Genomic DNA, 23,109 nt, shown 5'->3' on the forward strand with positions numbered 1-23,109 from the left:
GTTTTAGCCTCCAGTCCCCTAATCATCTTTGTTGCTCTTCTCTGCACTCTTTCTACAGTCTCAGCATCTTTTTTACATTGTGGCGACCAAAACTGAATGCAGTATTCCAAGTGTGGCCTTACCAAGGCATTATAAAGTGGTATTAACATTCACGTGATCTTGATTCTATCCCTCTGTTTATGCAGCCCAGAACTGTGTTGGCTTTTTTGGCAGCTGCTGCACACGGCTGGCTCATATCTAAATGGTTTTCCACTAGGACTCCAAGATCCCTCTCACAGTTACTACTATTGAGCAAGGTACCACATATCCGGTACCTGTGCATTTTAGTTTTTTGGCCATTTTCACCCACCCCCGACTCCTAGAGAGGTTCTGTAGGCTGGAGGCAGCAAAAAACAGGCTTCCCCCCCCCCCCGGGGTTTCTGGTGGGCCCAGAAACCCCGAAAATCAGCTGGCCAACATGCTCATGCACGCCAGAGCTGATCGCGCGTGCCCACTGATATGGCTACGCGTGCCACCTGTGGCACGCGTGCCATATTTTCGCCATCACAGTCTTAAGGGGTTATGTATCACTCACAGCAGAATTACCAAAAGTTAAGAGCTGTGGTGGCATAGTGGTTAGAATGCAGTACTGCAGGCTACGACTGCCATCTGCCAGCAGTTCGGCAGTTCAATCCTGGCCGGTTGAAGGTCGACTCAGCCTTCTATCCTTCTAAGGTCGGTAAAATGAGGACCCAGCTAGTCATTTGCATTCTTTCAGAGTGTTGTGGCCCGCCAGCGGCCAGCGGAGCTGGTGGCAGACTCAGACAGTGCGGAGGTTGGTGAGGAACATGGGCCAATCCTGGAGTCTGTGGAAGACCCTGATGAGTGTTCTGCGTCAGAGGCAGAGATGGGGCCAGGGCCGTCAAACAGTTATCAGCTGCCTTCGGAGTCAGATATCAGTGGGGCAGAAGAACAGCTGGAGCCAGTTCCCGATGTGCGCATGTGCAGAGCTGCTAAGAGAAGAGAACAGCTGAGGAATAAGGGCCGACTCGGGAGTAAAGGCACAGGCGAACGGTGAATGGCCCCTCCCATAGGGAATAAAGAGGAGCGAAGAGGAGGGGAGTTTGCAGGAGCCAATTAGTTCAATTCATTAGAGTGAAGATTTGTTCCTGACTTCTTGCCAAGTATTGTCTGCTACAGAGTGGCGTTTGGAAGATATCGGCCTAACAGCTCTCCAAGCCTGATAAAGGTCTGTAGTTGTGAAATCTCATGAAGGACTGCTTGCCGGGATTTTGCTGGAGATGAATTCCCTTTAACCTAAAGAAAAGAGGTTTTATTGGGACGAGGAGTCAGCTTCATGATCTTGGGAGGCCCAGGTCATAACATAGAGTCAGGAAGCATTTGCGCTTCAGTTTGAGATGCGGACAACACAGACTCATCCCCAACAGCCTGCGCCTGTCTTCAACAGTGCAGGGACACAGGGCAGAAAAAGTCCTGCAGAAGAGAAGGCTCCACTCCCATTTGCACCACTCATGTTGTGTCCCACTCCTCCTCTGACGGCCGGGTCGGGGAAGTCCATATCAAACGTGCCTCCGCAGCTCTGCCAAAGTCCTATCAGAGTCCTCAGGGCAGGCAGGAATCCAAGGTGTGACTTCAGCAATCCAGATTAGACTTTGCCTGACTCAGAGAACGCCAGAAAGCAGATCCTTTATATAGGCCATGGGGTGTGGCTCCATGACTCAGCACTTATCCAGGCCTGCCCCTCCCTTCCTTTTGCTGACGTCGCCTCTCCATTCTCCGGAAGCATGGATCTATCCATTGCATCGTTTCGTCTCCAGCTGTTGGTAATCCCAGCTCGTGGCTGGCTTCAGGCGCACATGCTATCGGAGGGAGGTTTGTTTGTTCGGTTTGTCCGGGCATGGTGCCAGGGCTGGGGGCTGGAGGCATGCCAGGACATTCTTCTGTACTATCAGCGTCTGGCAGGAGATAAGAGGGGCCTGGCTGCAGCAGGGGGTGGGGCCGAGCGAGGCACAACAACTCAGGTGACCCTGAGGAGACAGACAAACCTCCAAATAGCCTCAACGACTCTCCAAAGAATGCAAATGACCAGCTGTCTGCGAGAAATCTAAATCTGTTCTGTCCCCCCTCACCTCCGTCCGAGTGATGGCTTAATTAGCCGGCACTATCAGCTCTGGCAGCAAACTAGCGAGCATCTGCCAAGTGACTCTGTTATCTCCCTTAATGCCGATGAGTCACCCAGGAACAAAAAGGACTTCAGCTCTACTCAAGCAGATGATTTCCCTGCTACGAAGAGGCACAGCAGCACTTGCTGCCTTTATATCCTGTGGGGTGTGGCTCCATGACTCAGCACTTCCTAGGCCTGCCCCACCCCTGCTTCTGTTGTTCCCGCCTCTCCTTCCTACAAAACCTAGGGTCCAGCCAGGCCTGACTGCCATCAGCTGGGTCTGGAGGCGTGGCCGGGGGGAGAAAGAGTCAGGGGACGGAGGCCTCATTATCTCCTCCACTTGGCCTGCCTCTGGCTCCTGGAGCTGAGCCAGGGAAGTCGGTGCTCCCGAGGTAAATCCTGATGGCCCTTCCCCCTCACTTTTCGAGTCGCTTTCTGGCAGGGGCCCCGGCTTGGGGGGCGCAGACACAACAAAATCCTTCCATTCCCCAACATCTAGTCAAAGCTTATCTAGAAGTTTTTTGGATGAGAAGCGAAATGACTTCAAAGGAAAAATAAAAATAAAAATAAGAAAGCCAACTTGCCTCCTGAAAAAGCACCTTTGGGACAACCATGACCTGGATGACTGAGACTCTCCATTGATGCAAAAGGAGGGACAGAATGAAATGTCACAGCATGACAAAAATTAAAATATTTTAAAATTTATTTTAAATAATTAAATTGAGTCATTAAATTGAACTGTCCTGCGGCGAGTTGTCACATGGTGAGTCGGCCCGCAGCAAGGTGTCTGTGGAGAGTTGGCCACACAAAATGGCTGCTGCAAGTTGTCCCATTCCGCAGCATCTCTTCATTGCTCTTTTTTTTAACTCAAGAAACCCTACCGTGATTTTATCTATTCCTCCCTCCCACTCCCATTTCCGGGACCCATTCATCATCCCACCACAGGACCACAAATAAATGAAGCCCCACCTTAGTCACCAAGTCTGAATGGCGGATGATCGCTCGGACAAAGAATCGATAATCGGTAACTTCCGCTCCTGCCTCAACTTTCGCTGCCCCCAGATAGAGGTGCATCTTGTGATTGGCACATGGGATGGCGGTGAGGTCAAAGTTGCGCATTCGGTTGAGCTCCAGCTGGAACGCCAAGGCTGGTTCCAAGTGGCGGTAGATTCTGTCCTCTTCGAACTAGGAAGGAAGCAAACACCTTTTACACAACTGAGGGTAGACAACATGGTATTCACTAAGGTTTCTCATCCAATATCAAGCCTTCAGGAAAGAGTGGCATTCAAATAACCTAAATAAATAAAGGCAGGTTTACTCATCCAGTTTATTTTCTATTTATTTACCTAAGGGGCTGCCACAAAGAAGAAGGGATCAACCTGTCCTCCAAAGAACCAGCGGGCATGACAAGAAAGAATGGATGGAAATTAATCAAGGAGAGAAGCAACCTGGAATTAAGGAAAAACTTCCTGACAAGAAAGACAATTAACCAGTGGAACAGCTTGCTACCAGAAGTTTTGGGTGTTTCATCACTGGAAGTTTTAAAGAAGAGACTGGACAACTATTTGTCTGAAATGGTATAGGGCAGTGATGGCTAATCTTTTTGCCATCGCATGCCAGGAGGGGTGGTTGGGCGGGGTCGCACGCGCGCGTGCCCACACCCATAATTCTATGCGCCCTGGCCCCGTGCATGCAACACCCCCCCCCACCGCTCCTGGCATGCGATGGCCCAGTAGGCCAGTTTTTTCTCTCATCTGGCTCCAGAGGCTTTCTAGGAGTCTGGGGGAAATGGTCTCCCCTACCCCCCGGAGGTTCTCCGGAGGCCAAAAATGGCCCATTTGCCAACTTCCGATGGGACCAGAAGGCCCGTTTTTTGCTGTCCCCAGTCTCCAGGGCCTCTCTAGGAGTCTGGGGAGGGCAAAAATGGCCTCCCCCCCCGAGGTCCTCCAGATGGCAGAAACGGCCCCTTTACCAACTTCTGGTGTTTTCGGATTGGGGAAGGCTGTTTTTGGCCCCCCCCCCCCAATTCCTAGAGCGGCTCTGGAGCCAGGTGAGAGAGAAAAATGGGCCTTCCCCACCATCCCCCGAGGCTCTATGGAGGCAGGAAATAGCTTGTTTCCCTACTTCTGGTGGGCCCAGAACACCCCAAAATCAACTGGGGCCGTGGTAGCTCAGGCTGGTAAGAAGCCTGTTATTAGAACACAGCAGCCTGCAATTACTGCAGGTTCAAGCCCGGCCCGAGGTTGACTCAGCCTTCCATCCTTTATAAGGTAGGTAAAATGAGGACCCAGATTGTTCTGGGGGCAATAAGTTGACTTTGTAAATATACAAATAGAATGAGACTATTGCCTTATACACTGTAAGCCGCCCTGAGTCTTCGGAGAAGGGCGGGATATAAATGTAAATAAAATAAAAAAATAAAAAACTGGCCGGCGCGCGTGCCCACTGATATGGCTAGGCATGCCACCTATGGCACGTGTGTCATAGGTTTGCCATCACGGGTATAGGGTTTCCTGCTTGAGCAGGGGGTTGGACAAGGTCCCTTCCAACTTTGTTATTCTGTTATGCAGGTGGTCCTCAACTTACGACCATTCAATCAGCAACTGCATAAAAATATTGCTTTCACTGTCTTAATAAATATATTAATAAACATTAATTAAAACATTAACCCTTACCTTATCCCTGGCACGGAAAGTGAAGAATTTGGGGAATTCCCTCTGCAAAAGAAAGTAAAATTAGTATGGAAAATTATTATTGCTCATTAATCTCATATCAATATTTTAAAGCAATTTACACTACTCCGCTGAACTTACTCTCCATTCCAAAGTTTCGCTCTTTACTGAAAACACTGAGTAGTTGCTCTCATTCTTTTTTAAGTGGATTTTCTAATTTTAAGATGCCCTGAAAAATGTTTTTGAATGGGAGCAAGATATAATACTAGCCAAAAGAAATCTAACCACAACATTCAGGGGGGAAATTTTAAAACTAAATGATGTAAATTGCATTTCAGAGGCCCGAATATTTTCAAAGGGACTGAATTTAGAATTAAATTCACTGAAGACTACACATTGAGTGTGGTTGGTTGGCCAGTTACAAATCTATCTGGTGGTGATGCTGTCTAACCCATATTTTTCTATCTTATCAAGTGGTAGGTTGTGGTCTACTTTATCAAATTTATTATTTATTTATTATTTATTTATTTATTTGATTTTTATACCGCCCTTCTCCCGAAGGACTCAGGGCGGTTTACAGCCAACATAAAACAATTTTATAAATAGGATTTTAAAAAAATCTTAAAAATCTTATTCAATTTGGCCAATCCCATTTAAAACTATAATAAGAAATGATAAAAACCCAATTAAAAATCGTAGTGTATTAGGCCAGCCCTGCGCGGTGAAACAGAAACATCTTGAGTTCACGGCAAAAGGTCCGGAGGTCAGGGAGTAATCGTAACCCCAGAGGAAGCTCATTCCAGAGGGTAGGTGCTCCCACAGAGAAGGCTCTCCCCCTGGGGGTCGCCAGCCGACATTGTTTGGCTGACGGCGCCCTGAGGAGACCCTCCCTGTGTGAGCGCACAGGTCGGTGAGAGGCTATCGGTGGCAACAAGCGGTCCCGCAAATAGCCCGGTCCTGTGCCATGGAGTGCTTTAAACCAACACCTTGAATTGCACCCGGAAGGCCACCGGCAACCAGTGCAGCTTGCGCAGGAGAGGTGTTATATGGGAGCCACGAGTAGCTCCCATATAACATGAAGTCCAAGCAAATTGTAATCCACAACATTCCTCTGGTCCACTAATTTTGTCACTTTGTCGAAGAATGCAATAAGATTTGTCTGACATGATCTGTTTTTAACCAAATCCATGTTGACTTTTGGGTATGACTTTGCTTGCCTCCAAGTGTTTGTTTTATTTGCTGTTGCAAAATGGGATAAACTTCGAACAGATGGGCATCTTTCAAATGTCGGCAGAATGTTTAATACTGGTTACTATGTGACTTTGTTTGCTCTGTGAATAATGAGATTGTGCCCTGCCATAGTCCCTGGCTCGTCAGGAAGCTCTTTAGCAGCCCAATTTCCTTTTGAGAGATAGCATTTACTAAACGTTTAGTAAGACCACACTTAGAATACTGCATCCAGTTTCAGTCACCATATTATAAACAAGATGTTGAGACTCTGGAAAGAGTGCAGAAAAGAGCTAAAACATATAAAGAATGTCCCAAAGGTGCTTTTTTCAAGAAGCAACTGGACTTTCTGGTTTTTCTTTGAAGATGTTTTGCTACTTATCCAAGAAGCTTCTTCAGCTCTGACTGGATACTGGGGAATATACTCCTTGCAGACAGCTGAACATTTGCATTCTTTTAGCAGGTCGTTAAGGTCACCTGGAGGTTTATCTGTGTCATCAGGGTCACCTGAGTGGTGCAAATAGGTGTGGAGCCTTCTTCGCACTGTTGAAAGGACCATGTGGTAGATTGGAGATAGATGATGTCGTATCCCTCCCCCTCTGTTGAAAGAGGGCTGTTCAATTTGGACATGGATGGCCTCTTTGACCCCTCTTTCAAACCAGCGATCCTCTCTGTCCAAAATATGGACTTTGTTATCTTCAAAAGAGTGGCTCATGTCTTTTAAATGCAGATGGACTGCTGAATCTAGCCCTGATGGGTTTGTTCTCCTATGTTATATAAAGAATGGTTGCAGGAATTGAGTATGTCTAGTCTTGTGAATTGTATGGCTGTGAAAGTTGGACCATAAGAAAGGCTGAGGCGCCAAATAATTGAGGCCTTTGAATTCTGGTGCTGGAGAAGACTCCTGCGAGTCCCTTGGACTGCAAGGCGAACAAACAAGTCAGTCCTAGAGGAGATCAACTCTGACTGTTCTTTAGAAGGCCAGATCCTGAAGGTGAAACTCAAATACTTTGGCCACCTAATGAGAAGGAAGGACTCCCTGGAGAAGAGCCTAATGCTGGGAAAGATTGAGGGCAAAAGAAGAAAGGGACGACAGAGAACAAGGTATAAAAATCAAATAAATAATAATTATAATAATAAAAAAAGGTGGCTGGATGGAGTCACTGAAGCAGTTGGTGTGAGCTTAAATGGATTCCAGAGTAAGGTAGAGGACAGGAAGGCCTGGAGGAACGTTGTCCATGGGGTCGCGATGGGTCAGACACGACTTTGCAACTAATAACAAGAAGTCTTGTGAAAAGAAGCACTAGGGAACATAAGAAAGCAGTATTCCAATATCTAAGGGGCTGCCACAAAGAAGAGGGGGGTCAACCTATTCTCCAAAGTACCTGAAAGCAGTAAAAGTAGCAATGGATGGAAACTAATCAAGGAGAAAACCCACCTGGAGTTAAGGAGAAACTTCCTAACAGTAAGAACAATTAACCAACGGAACGGCTTGCCTCCAGAAGTTGTAAATTCTTCATCACTGGAGGCTTTTAAGAAGAGATTGGATAGTCACTTGTCTGGAATAGTATAGGGCCGTGATGGCAAACCTATGGCACATGTGCCACAGGTGGCATGCATAGCCATGTCAGTGGGCACGCGAGCTCTGCTCCGGTGTGCATGAGCGCCTACCAGCTGATTTTCAGGCCTCTGGGCCCACCAGAAGTAGGGAAACACGCTGTTTCCTGCCTCTGGAGGGCCTCGGGGTGGTGGTGGGGAAGGGCCGTTTTTCTCTCTCACCTGGCTCCAGAGCCGCTGTAGGAGTTCGGGCGGGGGGCGGGGCGGCAAAAACAGCCTTCCCCAATCCGAAAACTCTCTAGGAGTCTGGGGAGGCCAAAAACGGCCTGTTTGCCAATGGGCTGTTTCTGGCATCCCGAGCTCCTCCGGGGGGATGGGGAAGGCCATTTTTGCCCACCCCAGACTCATAGAAAGGCTCTGGAGCCAGGTGAGAGAGAAAAACAAGCCTACCGGGCCATCACGTGCCAGGAGCAGGGGGAGCGGGGGTGGTGGTGGTTGTGCGCGCATGTGCGGGGCGGGGTGCATAGAATTATGGGTGCCTGAGCAGGAGATTGGACTAGAATAGGGGTCTCCAACCTTGGCAACTTTAAGCCTAAAGGACTTCAACTCCCAGAATTCCCCAGCCAGCTTTGAATTCTGGGAGTTGAAGTCCTCCAGGCTTAGAGTTGCCAAGGTTGGAGACCCCTGGACTAGAAGGCCAAGGTTTCTTCCAACTGTGTCATTCTGTTAATTGTATCCTAACCAAGGATCTTCTAATTGTTGGACCAGCTACCACAACTGAGAAGTCGAGAAGAACACCAGAAATCTTGTCTAGTTCTTCGCCGCATTTCTAAACTCTTCCTTGTCTCTTGCTGTTTGGACGTTGCTGAAAACTAATCTTTTTATCCTTATGCTGCATTTGTCAGCATGCTGTCACTAGACCGACTGCTCTTTTTTTTTTTCTTCCTTCCTTCTTCTTTTCAAGCTCTTCAGTCTAGCACTTTCAGGCAAATATCCAATTAAACGTGCATGGGCAAATGCAAACGGAAAGACGCAGAGGTAAACATGTCCTCAAAGAGTTTTCGTACCAAAATCCCAAAAAAGGAGGGGAAAAAAAAACCCACCAGATTTCCTAGATGAAGGAATTATGCCCCTGCTGTGTTCTAATCAACCAACCATCATCAAGACAATCAGAATAATTCGCCTAAATTAACCAATCAAGACACCCTGCAAATTGGAGAATGCAAAAAGCTACATGAGAAAATCATCATAGCTGGTTATTATACTAATAATCGTGTTAAAAGCCTAATGAGATGAGGAAATTGAAAGCCTGCTGAAGCAACTCTCTATTACTTCAACATGCTGGGAAGTAATTATATAGACTGTAATTAAAACACAAAACCAGCCCACGCCATGGCCGCTAAGTTACGGTGATAGTCCGGTACTAGAACGAACAGGGGTGGGGGTGAAAAACAAAAACAAAGAATGAACGTGGTTTCTTGGAAGGGCTGAGCAAGTGTGCTTAGCATTAGAAGGGCTGAGGAGATACCTGAAGATTCCTCACATCCTGGATATAAATTGTTTCAGCCTTGGGATGGCGCTATAGGCAGTGGTGGGATTCAGCCGGTTCGCACCACTTTGGGAGAACAGGTTGTTAACTTTCTGAGCAGTTTGGCAAACTGGTTGTTGGAAGAAATCATTAGAGCGGAGAACCGGTTGTTAAATTACTTGAATCCCACCACTGGCTATAGGGCAGGGGTCTCCAACCTTGGCAACTTTAAGCCTGGAGGACTTCAACTCCCAGAAAGCCCCAGCCAGCTTTGCTGGCTGGGGATTCTGGGAGTTGAAGTCCTCCAGGCTTAGAGTTGCCAAGGTTGGAGACCCCTGGACTAGAAGACCAAGGTTTCTTCCAACTGTGTCATTCTGTTAATTGTATCCTAACCAAGGATCTTCTAATTGTTGGACCAGCTACCACGACTGAGAAGTCGAGAAGAACACCAGAAATCTTGTCTAGTTCTTCGCCGCATTTCTAAACTCTTCCTTGTCTCTTGCTGTTTGGACGTTGCTGAAAACTAATCTTTTTATCCTTATGCTGCATTTGTCAGCATGCTGTCACTAGACCGACTGCTCTTTTTTTTTTCTTCCTTCCTTCTTCTTTTCAAGCTCTTCAGTCTAGCACTTTCAGGCAAATATCCAATTAAACGTGCGTGGGCAAATGCAAACGGAAAGACGCAGAGGTAAACATGTCCTCAAAGAGTTTTCGTACCAAAATCCCAAAAAAGGAGGGGGAAAAAAAACCCACCAGATTTCCTAGATGAAGGAATTATGCCCCTGCTGTGTTCTAATCAACCAACCATCATCAAGACAATCAGAATAATTCGCCTAAATTAACCAATCAAGACACCCTGCAAATTGGAGAATGCAAAAAGCTACATGAGAAAATCATCATAGCTGGTTATTATACTAATAATCGTGTTAAAAGCCTAATGAGATGAGGAAATTGAAAGCCTGCTGAAGCAACTCTCTATTACTTCAACATGCTGGGAAGTAATTATATAGACTGTAATTAAAACACAAAACCAGCCCACGCCATGGCCGCTAAGTTACGGTGATAGTCCGGTACTAGAACGAACAGGGGTGGGGGTGAAAAACAAAAACAAAGAATGAACGTGGTTTCTTGGAAGGGCTGAGCAAGTGTGCTTAGCATTAGAAGGGCTGAGGAGATACCTGAAGATTCCTCACATCCTGGATATAAATTGTTTCAGCCTTGGGATGGCGCCGTAGGCAGTGGTGGGATTCAGCCGGTTCGCACCACTTTGGGAGAACCGGTTGTTAACTTTCTGAGCAGTTTGGCAAACTGGTTATTGGAAGAAATCATTAGAGCGGAGAACCGGTTGTTAAATTACTTGAATCCCACCACTGGCTATAGGGCAGGGGTCTCCAACCTTGGCAACTTTAAGCCTGGAGGACTTCAACTCCCAGAAAGCCCCAGCCAGCTTTGCTGGCTGGGATTCTGGGAGTTGAAGTCCTCAGGCTTAAAGTTGCCAAGGTTGAGACAACTAGACACAAGGACAGTTTCTTCCCTCGGGCATCACTCTGCTGCATGCTTAATTCTCGCAGTTGACAAAACACGATGACAACTAAGTTCTGCCTGATGTGTATGTATATTAATTCACAGACTGCGGCTGAAGTGTTATTGATCCTTTTATGACCTCTTATTCCCTCCTTCTGCTCGCTGCACTTGTCGTATTATTATTATTTCCTCTGTTGTTTTGCGAGTGCATTGAGTGCTTCTGTACCGGAGACAAATTTGTTGTGTGTCTAATCACACTTGCTCAGATAACTCTTCCCTTCCCTTCCCTTCTTATTCCTATTCGAAATTCTCTCTTTGATGATTGAAGTTAGCCCAGTCACATTGTAAAATCCTCAGAGTTACGACGCGTCTCTCGCCTGACAATAGCCAGGCGATTGCTGATTGGATAAGACTCGCCCCCAGAAAAAGCTTGGGGAGATTGGAGCCCTGCTATTGGTGTAGTTCTCTCAGGGAGCCGGTATATAAGAGCTGTCAAGTGTCCCTGGAGTTTTTTGAGTCGGTTCCTCTGTTGTTATATTCAGCTGTTGAAATAAAGTGTTCTAGCCGTTTGCCTGGGCTCTCTTGGCCATACTTACCACCGATTTAATACACATGTTCAAAATTCAGGTGCTTGGCAACTGGCATGTACTTATGTCGGTTGCACAGTCTTGGTGGGGTGTCAGTCATGCGATCCCCATTGTGACCTGCCCAGCTGGCTTCCAATAAGCAAAGTCAATTGGGGGCGTGGGGGGAGGGGGAAGCTGGATTCGCTTAATGATCACCCGATTTGCTTAACAACTACAGTGCTTGGTGTCAACCCTGAAGCCGAAGCCATCTTGACAGCTTCAGTGTTGCCACACTGGAGCGGAGGGATAGGGAGGGGGGATTTGAGATAGCTGGGACTTTGTAGCCCAAACAAAAGACTTTCTCTTGGGAACCAAGGACATTCTCACACCTGGTCGGAGGAAGGCAGAGGGATGCCACCAGGCAACCGGACAGAGCCGTGATTGGACCATGTGACTGATTGTTTTGAGAAAGTGACAAACTTTGACTTTTAATTAGGTGAAAGCCGCGGAAACCTCCAGAGTCGGTTTTCACCAGATCTCTGCCAATATGATATATCCAATAAAGCTATTCTTTGAGGAATCTGCCTCAAGGCAGATTTTTGCTTGCTATGGGTGTATTACTTGGAACTCTGACAATTTGCCTAACAACCGTGGCAAAAAAAAAATATTGTGAAATCGGTCGCAACTCATTTAACCACCGCCTTGCTTAGCAACCGAAGTTCTCTTCCCAATTGTGATCATTAAGTCGAGGACTACCTGTATCTGGATGATGCTAGGTTGTTGAAGATTGCCGGCGACAATGCTGAGTAAAAACAGATCAATAGTCTGATCTGACTTCTTGTCCCCCTAATGTCCTTGCTAAGAAAAGTCTCTGACATAGACATTGTTCTTTTGTTATTACTGTCCAGCTGTTTGCTTAGGAATTCCACCAAAGCTCTACCAAGGTGTATGGATTTATCCACAAGCATTAAAAAAACCAAACACCTCTCTTCCCCCCCCTTCCCCCCCCCCGTTATCTATTTTTATTCTCTTAAACTACTCGGATTTCTACTTCCTAAAGCCCTCTGCTTTTCACTTAAGCTATCCATACTTTTCCAGCTTCCTGTCTTAAAGCCACTGATTGATTGGTATCTGTTATGTACTTTCAGAGTCGCCTTCCAAAGCTGGGCCACGCCAATCAACACGGGCAAAGCAATCCAGAAGAGATGGAGCCAAATAATAAAGCAAACAATAGATTTAAACTTCATGTGAACCGCTCCAATCTTGATTGCAGAAAATATGACTTCAGTAACAGAGTTGTTAATGCTTGGAATGCACTACCTGACTCTGTGGTCTCTTCTCAAAGTCCCCAAAGCTTCAACCAAAAACTGTCTACTATTGACCTCACCCCTTTCCTAAGAGGTCTATAAGGGGTGTGCATAAGAGCACAAATGTGCCTACCGTTCCTGTCCTACTGTTGCTTCATGCTTATGCTTATGTATGCTGTTATGACAAATAAAATAAATAAAAAAATAAAATAAATAAAATGTAAGGAATATTTTTGCTTCATCTTCTTTTTTTTTTTTTAAATCTGTGGCCTTAATTCAGGGGTGTCAAACTCAAGACCAGGGGGCCCAATCCACAAACGGCCCTCCCAGACTCAGTTTTCATCCGCTACAGCCTCCTGCAGCAGCCCGCTGCCAGTGAAAACGGAGCTCAGGGGGGCTGCTGCAGGAAGCCATTGCGGCTGAAAACAGAGCCCAGGGGGGCTGCTGCAGGAAGCCGTTGCGGCTGAAAACGGAGCTCAGGGGGGCTGCTGCAGGAAGCCGTTGCGGCTGAAAACGGAGCTCAGGGGGGCTGCTGCAGGAAGCCGTTGCGGCTGAAAACGGAGCTCAGGGGGGCTGCTGCAGGAAGCCGTTGCGGCTGAAAACGGAGCTCAGGGGGGCTGCTGCAGGAAGCCGTTGCGGCTGAAAATGGGGCTCAGGGGGGCTGCTGCAGGAAGCCGTTGCAGCTGAAAACAGAAATCAGGGGGCCTGCTGCAGGAAGCCGTTGCGGCTGAAAAGGAGCTCATAGGGGCTGCTGCAGGAAGCCGTTGCGGCTGAAAACGGAGCTCAGGAGGGCTGCTGCAGGAAGCCGTTGCGGCTGAACTCAGGGGGGCTGCTGCAGGAAGCCGTTGCGGCTGAAAACGGAGCTCAAGGGGGCTGCTGCAGGAAGCCGTTGCGGCTGAAAACAGAAAAAGGGGCCTGCTGCAGGAAGCCGTTGCAGCTGAAAACAGAAATCAGGGGCCTGCTGCAGGAAGCCGTTGCGGCTGAAAAGGAGCTCAGGGGGCTGCTGCAGGAAGCCGTTGCTGAAAACGGAGCTCAGGGGCTGCTGCAGGAAGCCGTTGCGGCTGAAAACGGAGCTCAGGGGCTGCTGCAGGAAGCCGTGCGGCTGAAAAGGAGCTCAGGGGCTGCTTCAGGAAGCCGTTGCGGCTGAAAACAGAAAACAGGGGGCCTGCTGCAGGAAGCCGTTGCAGCTGAAAACAGAAATCAGGGGGCCTGCTGCAGGAAGCCGTTGCGGCTGAAAAGGAGCTCAGGGGGGCTGCTGCAGGAAGCCGTTGCGGCTGAAAACGGAGCTCAGGGGGGCTGCTGCAGGAAGCCGTTGCGGCTGAAAAGGAGCTCATAGGGGCTGCTGCAGGAAGCCGTTGCGGCTGAAAACGGAGCTCAGGAGGGCTGCTGCAGGAAGCCGTTGCGGCTGAAAACAGAAAAAGGGGGCCTGCTGCAGGAAGCCGTTGCAGCTGAAAACAGAAATCAGGGGGCCTGCTGCAGGAAGCCGTTGCGGCTGAAAAGGAGCTCAGGGGGGCTGCTGCAGGAAGCCGTTGCGGCTGAAAACGGAGCTCAGGGGGGCTGCTGCAGGAAGCCGTTGCGGCTGAAAAGGAGCTCATAGGGGCTGCTGCAGGAAGCCGTTGCGGCTGAAAACGGAGCTCAGGAGGGCTGCTGCAGGAAGCCGTTGCGGCTGAACTCAGGGGGGCTGCTGCAGGAAGCCGTTGCGGCTGAAAACGGAGCTCAAGGGGGCTGCTGCAGGAAGCCGTTGCGGCTGGCAGAGCTCAGGGGACTGCTGCAGGAAGCCGTTGCGGCTGAAAACGGAGCTCAAGGGGGCTGCTGCAGGAAGCCGTTGCGGCTGAAAACGGAGCTCAGGGGGGCTGCTGCAGGAAGCCGTTGCAGCTGAAAACGGAGCTCAGGGGGGCTGCTGCAGGAAGCCGTTGCGGCTGAAAACGGAGCTCAGGGGGGCTGCTGCAGGAAGCCGTTGCAGCTGAACTCAGGGGGGCTGCTGCAGGAAGCCGTTGCGGCTGAAAACGGAGCACAGGAGGGCTGCTGCAGGAAGCCGTTGCGGCTGAAAATGGAGCTCAGGGGGGCTGCTTCAGGAAGCCGTTGCGGCTGAAAACAGAAAACAGGGGGCCTGCTGCAGGAAGCCGTTGCAGCTGAAAACAGAAATCAGGGGGCCTGCTGCAGGAAGCCGTTGCGGCTGAAAAGGAGCTCAGGGGGGCTGCTGCAGGAAGCCGTTGCGGCTGAAAACGGAGCTCAGGGGGGCTGCTGCAGGAAGCCGTTGCGGCTGAAAAGGAGCTCATAGGGGCTGCTGCAGGAAGCCGTTGCGGCTGAAAACGGAGCTCAGGAGGGCTGCTGCAGGAAGCCGTTGCGGCTGAAAATGGAGCTCAGGGGGGCTGCTTCAGGAAGCCGTTGCGGCTGAAAACAGAAAACAGGGGGCCTGCTGCAGGAAGCCGTTGCAGCTGAAAACAGAAATCAGGGGGCCTGCTGCAGGAAGCCGTTGCGGCTGAAAAGGAGCTCAGGGGGGCTGCTGCAGGAAGCCGTTGCGGCTGAAAACGGAGCTCAGGGGGGCTGCTGCAGGAAGCCGTTGCGGCTGAAAAGGAGCTCATAGGGGCTGCTGCAGGAAGCCGTTGCGGCTGAAAACGGAGCTCAGGAGGGCTGCTGCAGGAAGCCGTTGCGGCTGAACTCAGGGGGGCTGCTGCAGGAAGCCGTTGCGGCTGAAAACGGAGCTCAAGGGGGCTGCTGCAGGAAGCCGTTGCGGCTGAAAACGGAGCTCAGGGGGACTGCTGCAGGAAGCCATTGCGGCTGAAAACAGAGCTCAGGGGGGCTGCTGCAGGAAGCCGTTGCGGCTGAAAACGGAGCTCAGGGGGGCTGCTGCAGGAAGCCGTTGCGGCTGAAAACGGAGCTCAAGAGGGCTGCTGCAGGAAGCCGTTGCGGCTGAAAAGGAGCTCATAGGGGCTGCTGCAGGAAGCCGTTGCGGCAGAAAACGGAGCTCAGGGGGGCTGCTGCAGGAAGCCGTTGCGGCTGAAAAGGAGCTCAGGGGGGCTGCTGCAGGAAGCCGTTGCGGCTGAAAACGGAGCTCAGGGGGGCTGCTGCAGGAAGCCGTTGCGGCTGAAAAGGAGCTCATAGGGGCTGCTGCAGGAAGCCGTTGCGGCTGAAAACGGAGCTCAAGGGGGCTGCTGCAGGAAGCCGTTGCGGCTGAAAACGGAGCTCAGGGGGACTGCTGCAGGAAGCCATTGCAGCTGAAAACAGAGCTCAGGGGGGCTGCTGCAGGAAGCCGTTGCGGCTGAAAACGGAGCTCAGGGGGGCTGCTGTAGGAAGCCATTGCGGCTGAAAAGGAGCTCAGGGGGGCTGCTGCAGGAAGCCGTTGCGGCTAAAAGGAGCTCAGGGGGGCTGCTGCAGGAAGCCGTTGCGGCTGAAAACGGAGCTCAAGAGGGCTGCTGCAGGAAGCCGTTGCGGCTGACAACGGAGCTCAGGGGGGCTGCTGCAGGAAGCCGTTGCGGCTGAAAACGGAGCTCAGGGGGGCTGCTGCAGGAAGCCGTTGCGGCTGAAAGCGGAGCTCAAGGGGGCTGCTGCAGGAAGCCGTTGCGGCTGAAAACGGAGCTCAGGGGGACTGCTGCAGGAAGCCATTGCGGCTGAAAAGGAGCTCAGGGGCTGCTGCAGGAAGCCGCGGCTGAAAAGGAGCTCAGGGGCTGCTGCAGGAAGCCGTTGCGGCTGAAAACGGAGCTCAAGAGGGCTGCTGCAGGAAGCCGTTGCGCTGAAAACGGAGCTCAGGGGGCTGCTGCAGGAAGCCGTTGCTGAAAACGGAGCTCAGGGGCTGCTGCTGCAGGAAGCCGTTGCGGCTGAAAGCGGAGCTCAAGGGGGCTGCTGCAGGAAGCCGTTGCGGCTGAAAACGGAGCTCAGGGGGACTGCTGCAGGAAGCCGTTGCGGCTGAAAACGGAGCTCAGGGGGGCTCCTGCAGAAAGCCATTGCGGCTGAAAAGGAGCTCAGGGGGGCTGCTGCAGGAAGCCGTTGCGGCTAAAAGGAGCTCAGGGGGGCTGCTGCAGGAAGCCGTTGCGGCTGAAAACGGAGCTCAGGAGGGCTGCTGCAGGAAGCCGTTGCGGCTGAAAACGGAGCTCAGGGGGGCTGCTGCAGGAAGCCATTGTGGCTGAAAACGGAGCTCAAGAGGGCTGCTGCAGGAAGCCGTTGCGGCTGAAAACGGAGCTCAGGGGGGCTGCTGCAGGAAGCCGTTGTAGCTGAAAATGGAGCTTGGCAACCTGTTTTTGCTGGCAAGAGTGCTCAGGCCAACACAGGCACACCTCCTGACACATGTGAAGTCAATCTGGCCTCGGCCAACCTGGCCATGCTTACCCTGGCCACGCCCACCCAGCCCACGTACCCACGTACCCACCCAAAAATCAAACACAACTGTGATGCGGCCCCCAATGAAATCGAGTTTGATATCCGTGATCTAATTTATTCTAGGAAGTCCACAAACCCCAAAACAAAGAGTTCTAAATTTTAAAAAAAGAGGAAAAAAAAATAGGGACAGGGTGGGAAGAGGTGGCGCTTACAGGTAATCCTCAACTTAGTGACCGAAGTTGGAACAGTACTGAAAAAAGGGTTTTACAACCATTTACCACATTTATAACTATTGGCTGCATCCCAGTCAGGGCCTCTGTGGCTCAGACTGCTAAGACAGTCTGTTATTAAAAGCAGCTGCTTGCAATTACTGCAGGTTCTAGTCCCACCAGGCCCAAGGTTGACTCAGCCCTCCATCCTTTATAAGGTAGGTAAAATGAGACCAGATTGTTGGGGGCAATAAGTTGACTTTGTATATAAATATACAAATAGGATGAAGACTATTGCTAACATAGCGTAAGCCGCTCTGAGTCTTCGGAGAAGGGCGGGATATAAATGCAAATAATAAAAAAAATTGGACAGCCAGATTTTTCCTCCCCAGGTAAAACATATTATAATATAAAATAGAAATAAAACTAAAGATCGTGAGGGAATAACGAAAGGTTTAAAAAAATGGTGCAAGATAAAATAAAAGAAAGAAAAAATAAAAGCAGTGATTTCCCATATTTTTTTTTGGTGCACTAGAATACAACCTTACAACCTCAATTTTTTGCATTATCTATTTAGCGAGTATTAGCCATTTCTGCAACAAGAAGATTAAGCTAACTAAAGCTTAAATCAAAAGTTCATATATTTTTTTCTGTTTTGAGCACAAACGGTCTTTCTACTTACGTGAAATCTTTGGTCCACCTCATAGTTGATTTGTTTTCTGAAATCCTTGCAAGCCAAAATGTAAGACGCAGAGGCATGAAGAATAAAAGGAGGGAGAGAGGCAAAACAAAACTAGCAATTAGTCCATAAATTAGAAGTGAATTAAGGGGGAAAAAAATCACAAGCCGTACAATATGGTCATCGTTTTCAATTCTCAATTAACTTTCTTCGGAGAACGTAACGAAAAACTGCATTATTTGTCCATTGCATAGCTGGAGACAAAATAAAATCAAGTGTGAACATGATTTTTTTTCTTCCATTAAAATCAGTCCAATTTGCCATGCAAGCTACCGAAACAGAAAAATGCTGACTGGGGGAGATCAAGAAGTCTGAATTTAATACCTTTTGGGCCACCAGAAAAGTTAGACGTCGAATTCCATGGTCAATCAGGACAGCTTTCTGGAAAAAGGGAAAGAAACATGAGAAAGTATATCCGGAAAACCAATCAACAAAAAGGGAGAAAAATCTCAGTACCGTAAAGCTTTTTTTTATATATATAAACCTATACCTGCTATTGTAAAAAAAATTCTATTTAGAGTCCTGCAACTATAAATAGGAATTGCTTTCTAGCCTGGTGCCTTAACCATAAGACAACATGGACTTTCACATAGATGCAGGTCTAAGTACTGTATATAGTTTTTTTCTGCAGATTTTCACTGTAATTTTTGTCATGGACGCCAAGAAAGTTCTAAACAGCATGTCCTCCTTTCCCCTATTTGTCTTCCTTTCCAAACTATTCATGTCCTCCTTTGCCTGTTCAGGAGTCAGCCTTCCTAGTCTAGTAAACTAGACTACGGAACCAAAGTTAGGAGCAGCCACTGCTATAAGGTAGTAGCAGAATCTTGCAAGTCTGAATGCACTTGTAGGGGTATGTGAGAATGACCTTGAGACCAAAGGCAACGGTCAAATAAGAGGAAGCTGAGCCCGCAAAAGAAATAGGGGTGGGGCAAACATCTCAGAAGTAGAAGTGGGATTCAGGTGGTTCTGTTCGGTTCGGGCGAACCAGTAGTGGCAACTGCTGGAGGCTCCGCCCATCCACCTGGACAGAAGTCAGCGCGCGCCCACATTTGCGAACAGGTAGCAAAGGTAAGTGAATCCCACCTTTGCTCATAAGGATTGCACACACAAAAAAAGGCCTCTGGTGGCTCAGAAGGGCCTCTGATGGCTCAGCAGACTAAGTCTGTCTGTTATTAACACAGCTGCTTGCAATTACTGCAAGTTCAAGTCCCACCAGGACCAAGGTTGACTCAGCCTTCCATCCTTTATAAGGTAGGTAAAATGAGGACCCAGATTGTTGGGGGCAATAAAAGTTGACTTTGTATATAATATACAAATGGATGAAGACTATTGCTTAACACTGTGTAAGCCGCTCTGAGTCTTCGGAGAAGGGCGGGATATAAATTCAAATTTAAAAAAATTGACAGCCAGATTTTTCCTCCCAGGTAAAACATATTATAATATAAAATAGAAATAAAACTAAAGATCGTGAGGGAATAACGAAGGTTTAAAAAATGGTGCAAGATAAAATAAAAGAAAGAAAAAATAAAAGCAGTGATTTCCCATATTTTTTTTTGGTGCACTAGAATACAACCTTACAACCTCAATTTTTTGCATTATCTATTTAGCGAGTATTAGCCATTTCTGCAACAAGAAGATTAAGCTAACTAAAGCTTAAATCAAAAGTTCATATATTTTTTTCTGTTTTGAGCACAAACGGTCTTTCTACTTACGTGAAATCTTTGGTCCACCTCATAGTTGATTTGTTTTCTGAAATCCTTGCAAGCCAAAATGTAAGACGCAGAGGCATGAAGAATAAAAGGAGGGAGAGAGGCAAAACAAAACTAGCAATTAGTCCATAAATTAGAAGTGAATTAAGGGGAAAAAAAATCACAAGCCGTACAATATGGTCATCGTTTTCAATTCTCAATTAACTTTCTTCGGAGAACGTAACGAAAAACTGCATTATTTGTCCATTGCATAGCTGGAGACAAAATAAAATCAACTGTGAACATGATTTTTTTTCTTCCATTAAAATCAGTCCAATTTGCCATGCAAGCTACCGAAACAGAAAAATGCTGACTGGGGGAGATCAAGAGGTCTGAATTTAATACCTTTTGGGCCACCAGAAAAGTTAGACGTCGAATTCCATGGTCAATCAGGACAGCTTTCTGGAAAAAGGGAAAGAAACATGAGAAAGTATATCCGGAAAACCAATCAACAAAAAGAGAGAAAAATCTCAGTACCGTAAAGCTTTTTTTTATATATATAAACCTATACCTGCTATTGTAAAAAAAATTCTATTTAGAGTCCTGCAACTATAAATAGGAATTGCTTTCTAGCCTGGTGCCTTAACCATAAGACAACATGGACTTTCACATAGATGCAGGCCTAAGTACTGTATATAGTTTTTTTCTGCAGATTTTCACTGTAATTTTTGTCATGGACGCCAAGAAAGTTCTAAACAGCATGTCCTCCTTTCCCCCATTTGTCTTCCTTTCCAAACTATTCATGTCCTCCTTTGCCTGTTCAGGAGTCAGCCTTCCTAGTCTAGTAAACTAGACTACGGAACCAAAGTTAGGAGCGGCCACTGCTATAAGGTAGTAGCAGAATCTTGCAAGTCTGAATGCACTTGTAGGGGTATGTGAGAATGACCTTGAGACCAAAGGCAACGGTCAGATAAGAGGAAGCTGAGCCCGCAAAAGAAATAGGGGTGGGGCAAACATCTCAGAAGTAGAAGTGGGATTCAGGTGGTTCTGTCCGGTTCGGGCGAACCAGTAGTGACAACTGCTGGAGGCTCCGCCCATCCACCTGGACAGAAGTCTGCGCGCGCCCACATTTGCGAACAGGTAGCAAAGGTAAGTGAATCCCACCTTTGCTCATAAGGATTGCACACACAAAAAAGGGCCTCTGGTGGCTCAGAAGGGCCTCTGATGGCTCAGCAGACTAAGTCTGTCTGTTATTAACACAGCTGCTTGCAATTACTGCAAGTTCAAGTCCCACCAGGACCAAGGTTGACTCAGCCTTCCATCCTTTATAAGGTAGGTAAAATGAGGACCCAGATTGTTGGGGGCAATAAAAGTTGACTTTGTATATAATATACAAATGGATGAAGACTATTGCTTAACACTGTGTAAGCCGCTCTGAGTCTTCGGAGAAGGGCGGGATATAAATTCAAATTTAAAAAAAAAATTGCAAGCAGCTTGTAGAAGTGATCTGTTTCTTGGATTGTAAATGAACCTGTCATTTGTACTTCTATATGCGTCTGATTTGGTACAGCAACCAAATAGGACAGGTACATATTGCAACGGATAGTAAGGATTGCACACACACACACAAAAACAATTGCAAGCAGCTTGCATATTGCATGGGTCAGAATGAGGGCTGAGAAAATATCTACAGACCCCTCACATCCTGGATGTAAATTGTGTCAACTCCTCCCCTTCGGGACGCCACTATAGGGCATTGCCAAAACAGCTAGACCCAGAGAGAGTTTTTTTCCCCTTGTGCCATCACTCTGCTGAACACCCATTTCCCACAGTATGCCTGAGTGTATTTATGTTGTGGCCTGTTGACCACCGGCCCCTCCAGCAGCCGAATCAGAGGAGGAGGAGGAGGAGGAGGAGGAGGAGGAGGCATGGGAGTCAGGGTCAGCATCAAGGCAACCTGAGAGCTTCAAGGGGGAAGAGGGAATGGAGCTGTCAGAGAGAGAGAGAGAGAGAGAGAGAGAGAGAGAGAGAGAGAGAGAGAGGCAGAGCCTGGACTGTAGGTGAGCTCTCAAATGGAGAGTCAACATCCCCCAGGTCTGGAGGTGGCTGATGAGGACGAGGAGGAACAGCTGGGTCCAGTGCCTGATGCGCAGATGCACAGAAGGCAGAGGAGAGGAGAGCAGTGGAAATCTGTGGGCTGATCCTTGGGAAGGAGGAGCCATTGCTGCTAGCGAAGGCCCACCCTAGCTCTGGGGATAAAAGGGTGGAGATGAATAGATGTGGCAGACTTGTTAGCCTGCTATAAGTGAGAAACCTTTTGCCGGGGCTGCTGGTACTCCTAAAAATGGAATCATTGCTTCAACTACAGAGGGTTTGTCGTGTTTCAGGAGCTGAGTCAGAACAATTTATCCGTGTGATATGGCTGCATTATTATCCTTCTTATGTTTTCAATTATCTTCTCTTAATGGCATCATATATTATGACTATTGTTACTTTGATATTATGATTATTATTACTCTGTTGTTTTGCATGAACACTGAGTGCTTAATGCACCGGTGACAAATTCCTTGTGTGTCTAATCACACTTGGCCAAATCAAGTATTCGATTCTATTGTAAAGGCAAGGGGGAGAAATATATTTCACTCTCGCAAGACTTTATTAAAGTAACCTTATAATAGAAATAGACCTAGTACTCTTTCCTGACAGCGAGAACAATTAATCAGTGGAACAACTTGCCTCCAGAAGTGGGGAGCACTCCAAAATGGGAAGTTTTTAAGAAGAGATTGGACAGCCATTTGTCTGAAATAGCAGGGGGTTGGACTAGAAGACCTCCAAGGTCCCTTCCAACTCTGTTATTCTTGGGTGTGCCTCTTGTCTGGACCACTTTGCATGGCTGACTGTGCCTCCACTTACTTCCTTTTATCTTCTGGATAACTACAGAGAATCAAGTTTGAGACGCTTTACATCTCTGGCCTGTATTCAGATATCTCTTATCTGACTCTTTCCTTGGTTGCAACTCTTCCTCCTGTTTCTCAAGGTTATTCCTACGGCCCATTACCTGCATAGCTTTCTACCTTCAGAAATGTTATGTGGGAATGACCTTGGGAGGAAAAGTCGCAGCTAGACATTGGTCTGATAAGAGAAATCCGAGTCGAATTACCAGTAGGAAAAAGAAGGTCCTAATCCTGTTATGGGGACGTGGTGGCTCAGTGGCTAAGACACTGAGCTTGTCGATCGAAAGGTCGGCAGTTCAGTGGTTCAAATCCCTAGTGCTGTGTATCGGGGTGAGCTCCCGTGACTTGTCCCAGCTTCTGCCAACCTAGCAGTTCAAAAGCACGTAAAAAATGCAAGTAGAAAAATAGGGACCACCTTTGGTGGGAAGGGAACAGCGTTCCATGCGCCTTTGACATTTAGTCATGCTGGCCACATGACCATGGAGACGTCTTTGGACAGCGCTGGCTCTTTGGCTTTGAAACGGAGATGAGCACCGCCCCCTAGATTCAGGAACGACTAGCACATATGTGCGAGGGGAACCTTTACCTTTAATCCTGTTATACAAGGGTTTAGTCAGATCCCATTTGGAATCTTGTGTCCAGTTCTAGAGTTCTTAC

General features: G+C 48.1%; 1 protein-coding gene across 7 annotated transcripts in view; it reads right to left on the reverse strand.

Annotated features, from left to right (window-relative positions):
- The window catches only part of ACACA (acetyl-CoA carboxylase alpha), a 334,336-nt gene that overhangs the window by 130,364 nt on the left and 180,863 nt on the right, over nucleotides 1–23,109 (reverse strand). For 5 of the 7 annotated variants that reach the window (XM_058164168.1, XM_058164167.1, XM_058164169.1 and 2 more), the window contains 3 exons: nucleotides 19,904–19,960; nucleotides 4,840–4,881; nucleotides 3,134–3,349 (listed from right to left, as the gene is read on the reverse strand). In XM_058164168.1, coding sequence (XP_058020151.1) covers nucleotides 3,134–3,349; nucleotides 4,840–4,881; nucleotides 19,904–19,960 — 315 coding nt within the window. Of the gene's footprint in view, nucleotides 1–3,133; nucleotides 3,350–4,839; nucleotides 4,882–19,522; nucleotides 19,568–19,903; nucleotides 19,961–23,109 lie in introns of all 7 variants that reach the window. The other 2 variants (XM_058164172.1, XM_058164173.1) reach the window with 1 other exon arrangement.

This window comes from Ahaetulla prasina, chromosome 1, assembly GCF_028640845.1.
Source record: "Ahaetulla prasina isolate Xishuangbanna chromosome 1, ASM2864084v1, whole genome shotgun sequence".
NCBI lineage: Eukaryota > Metazoa > Chordata > Lepidosauria > Squamata > Colubridae > Ahaetulla > Ahaetulla prasina.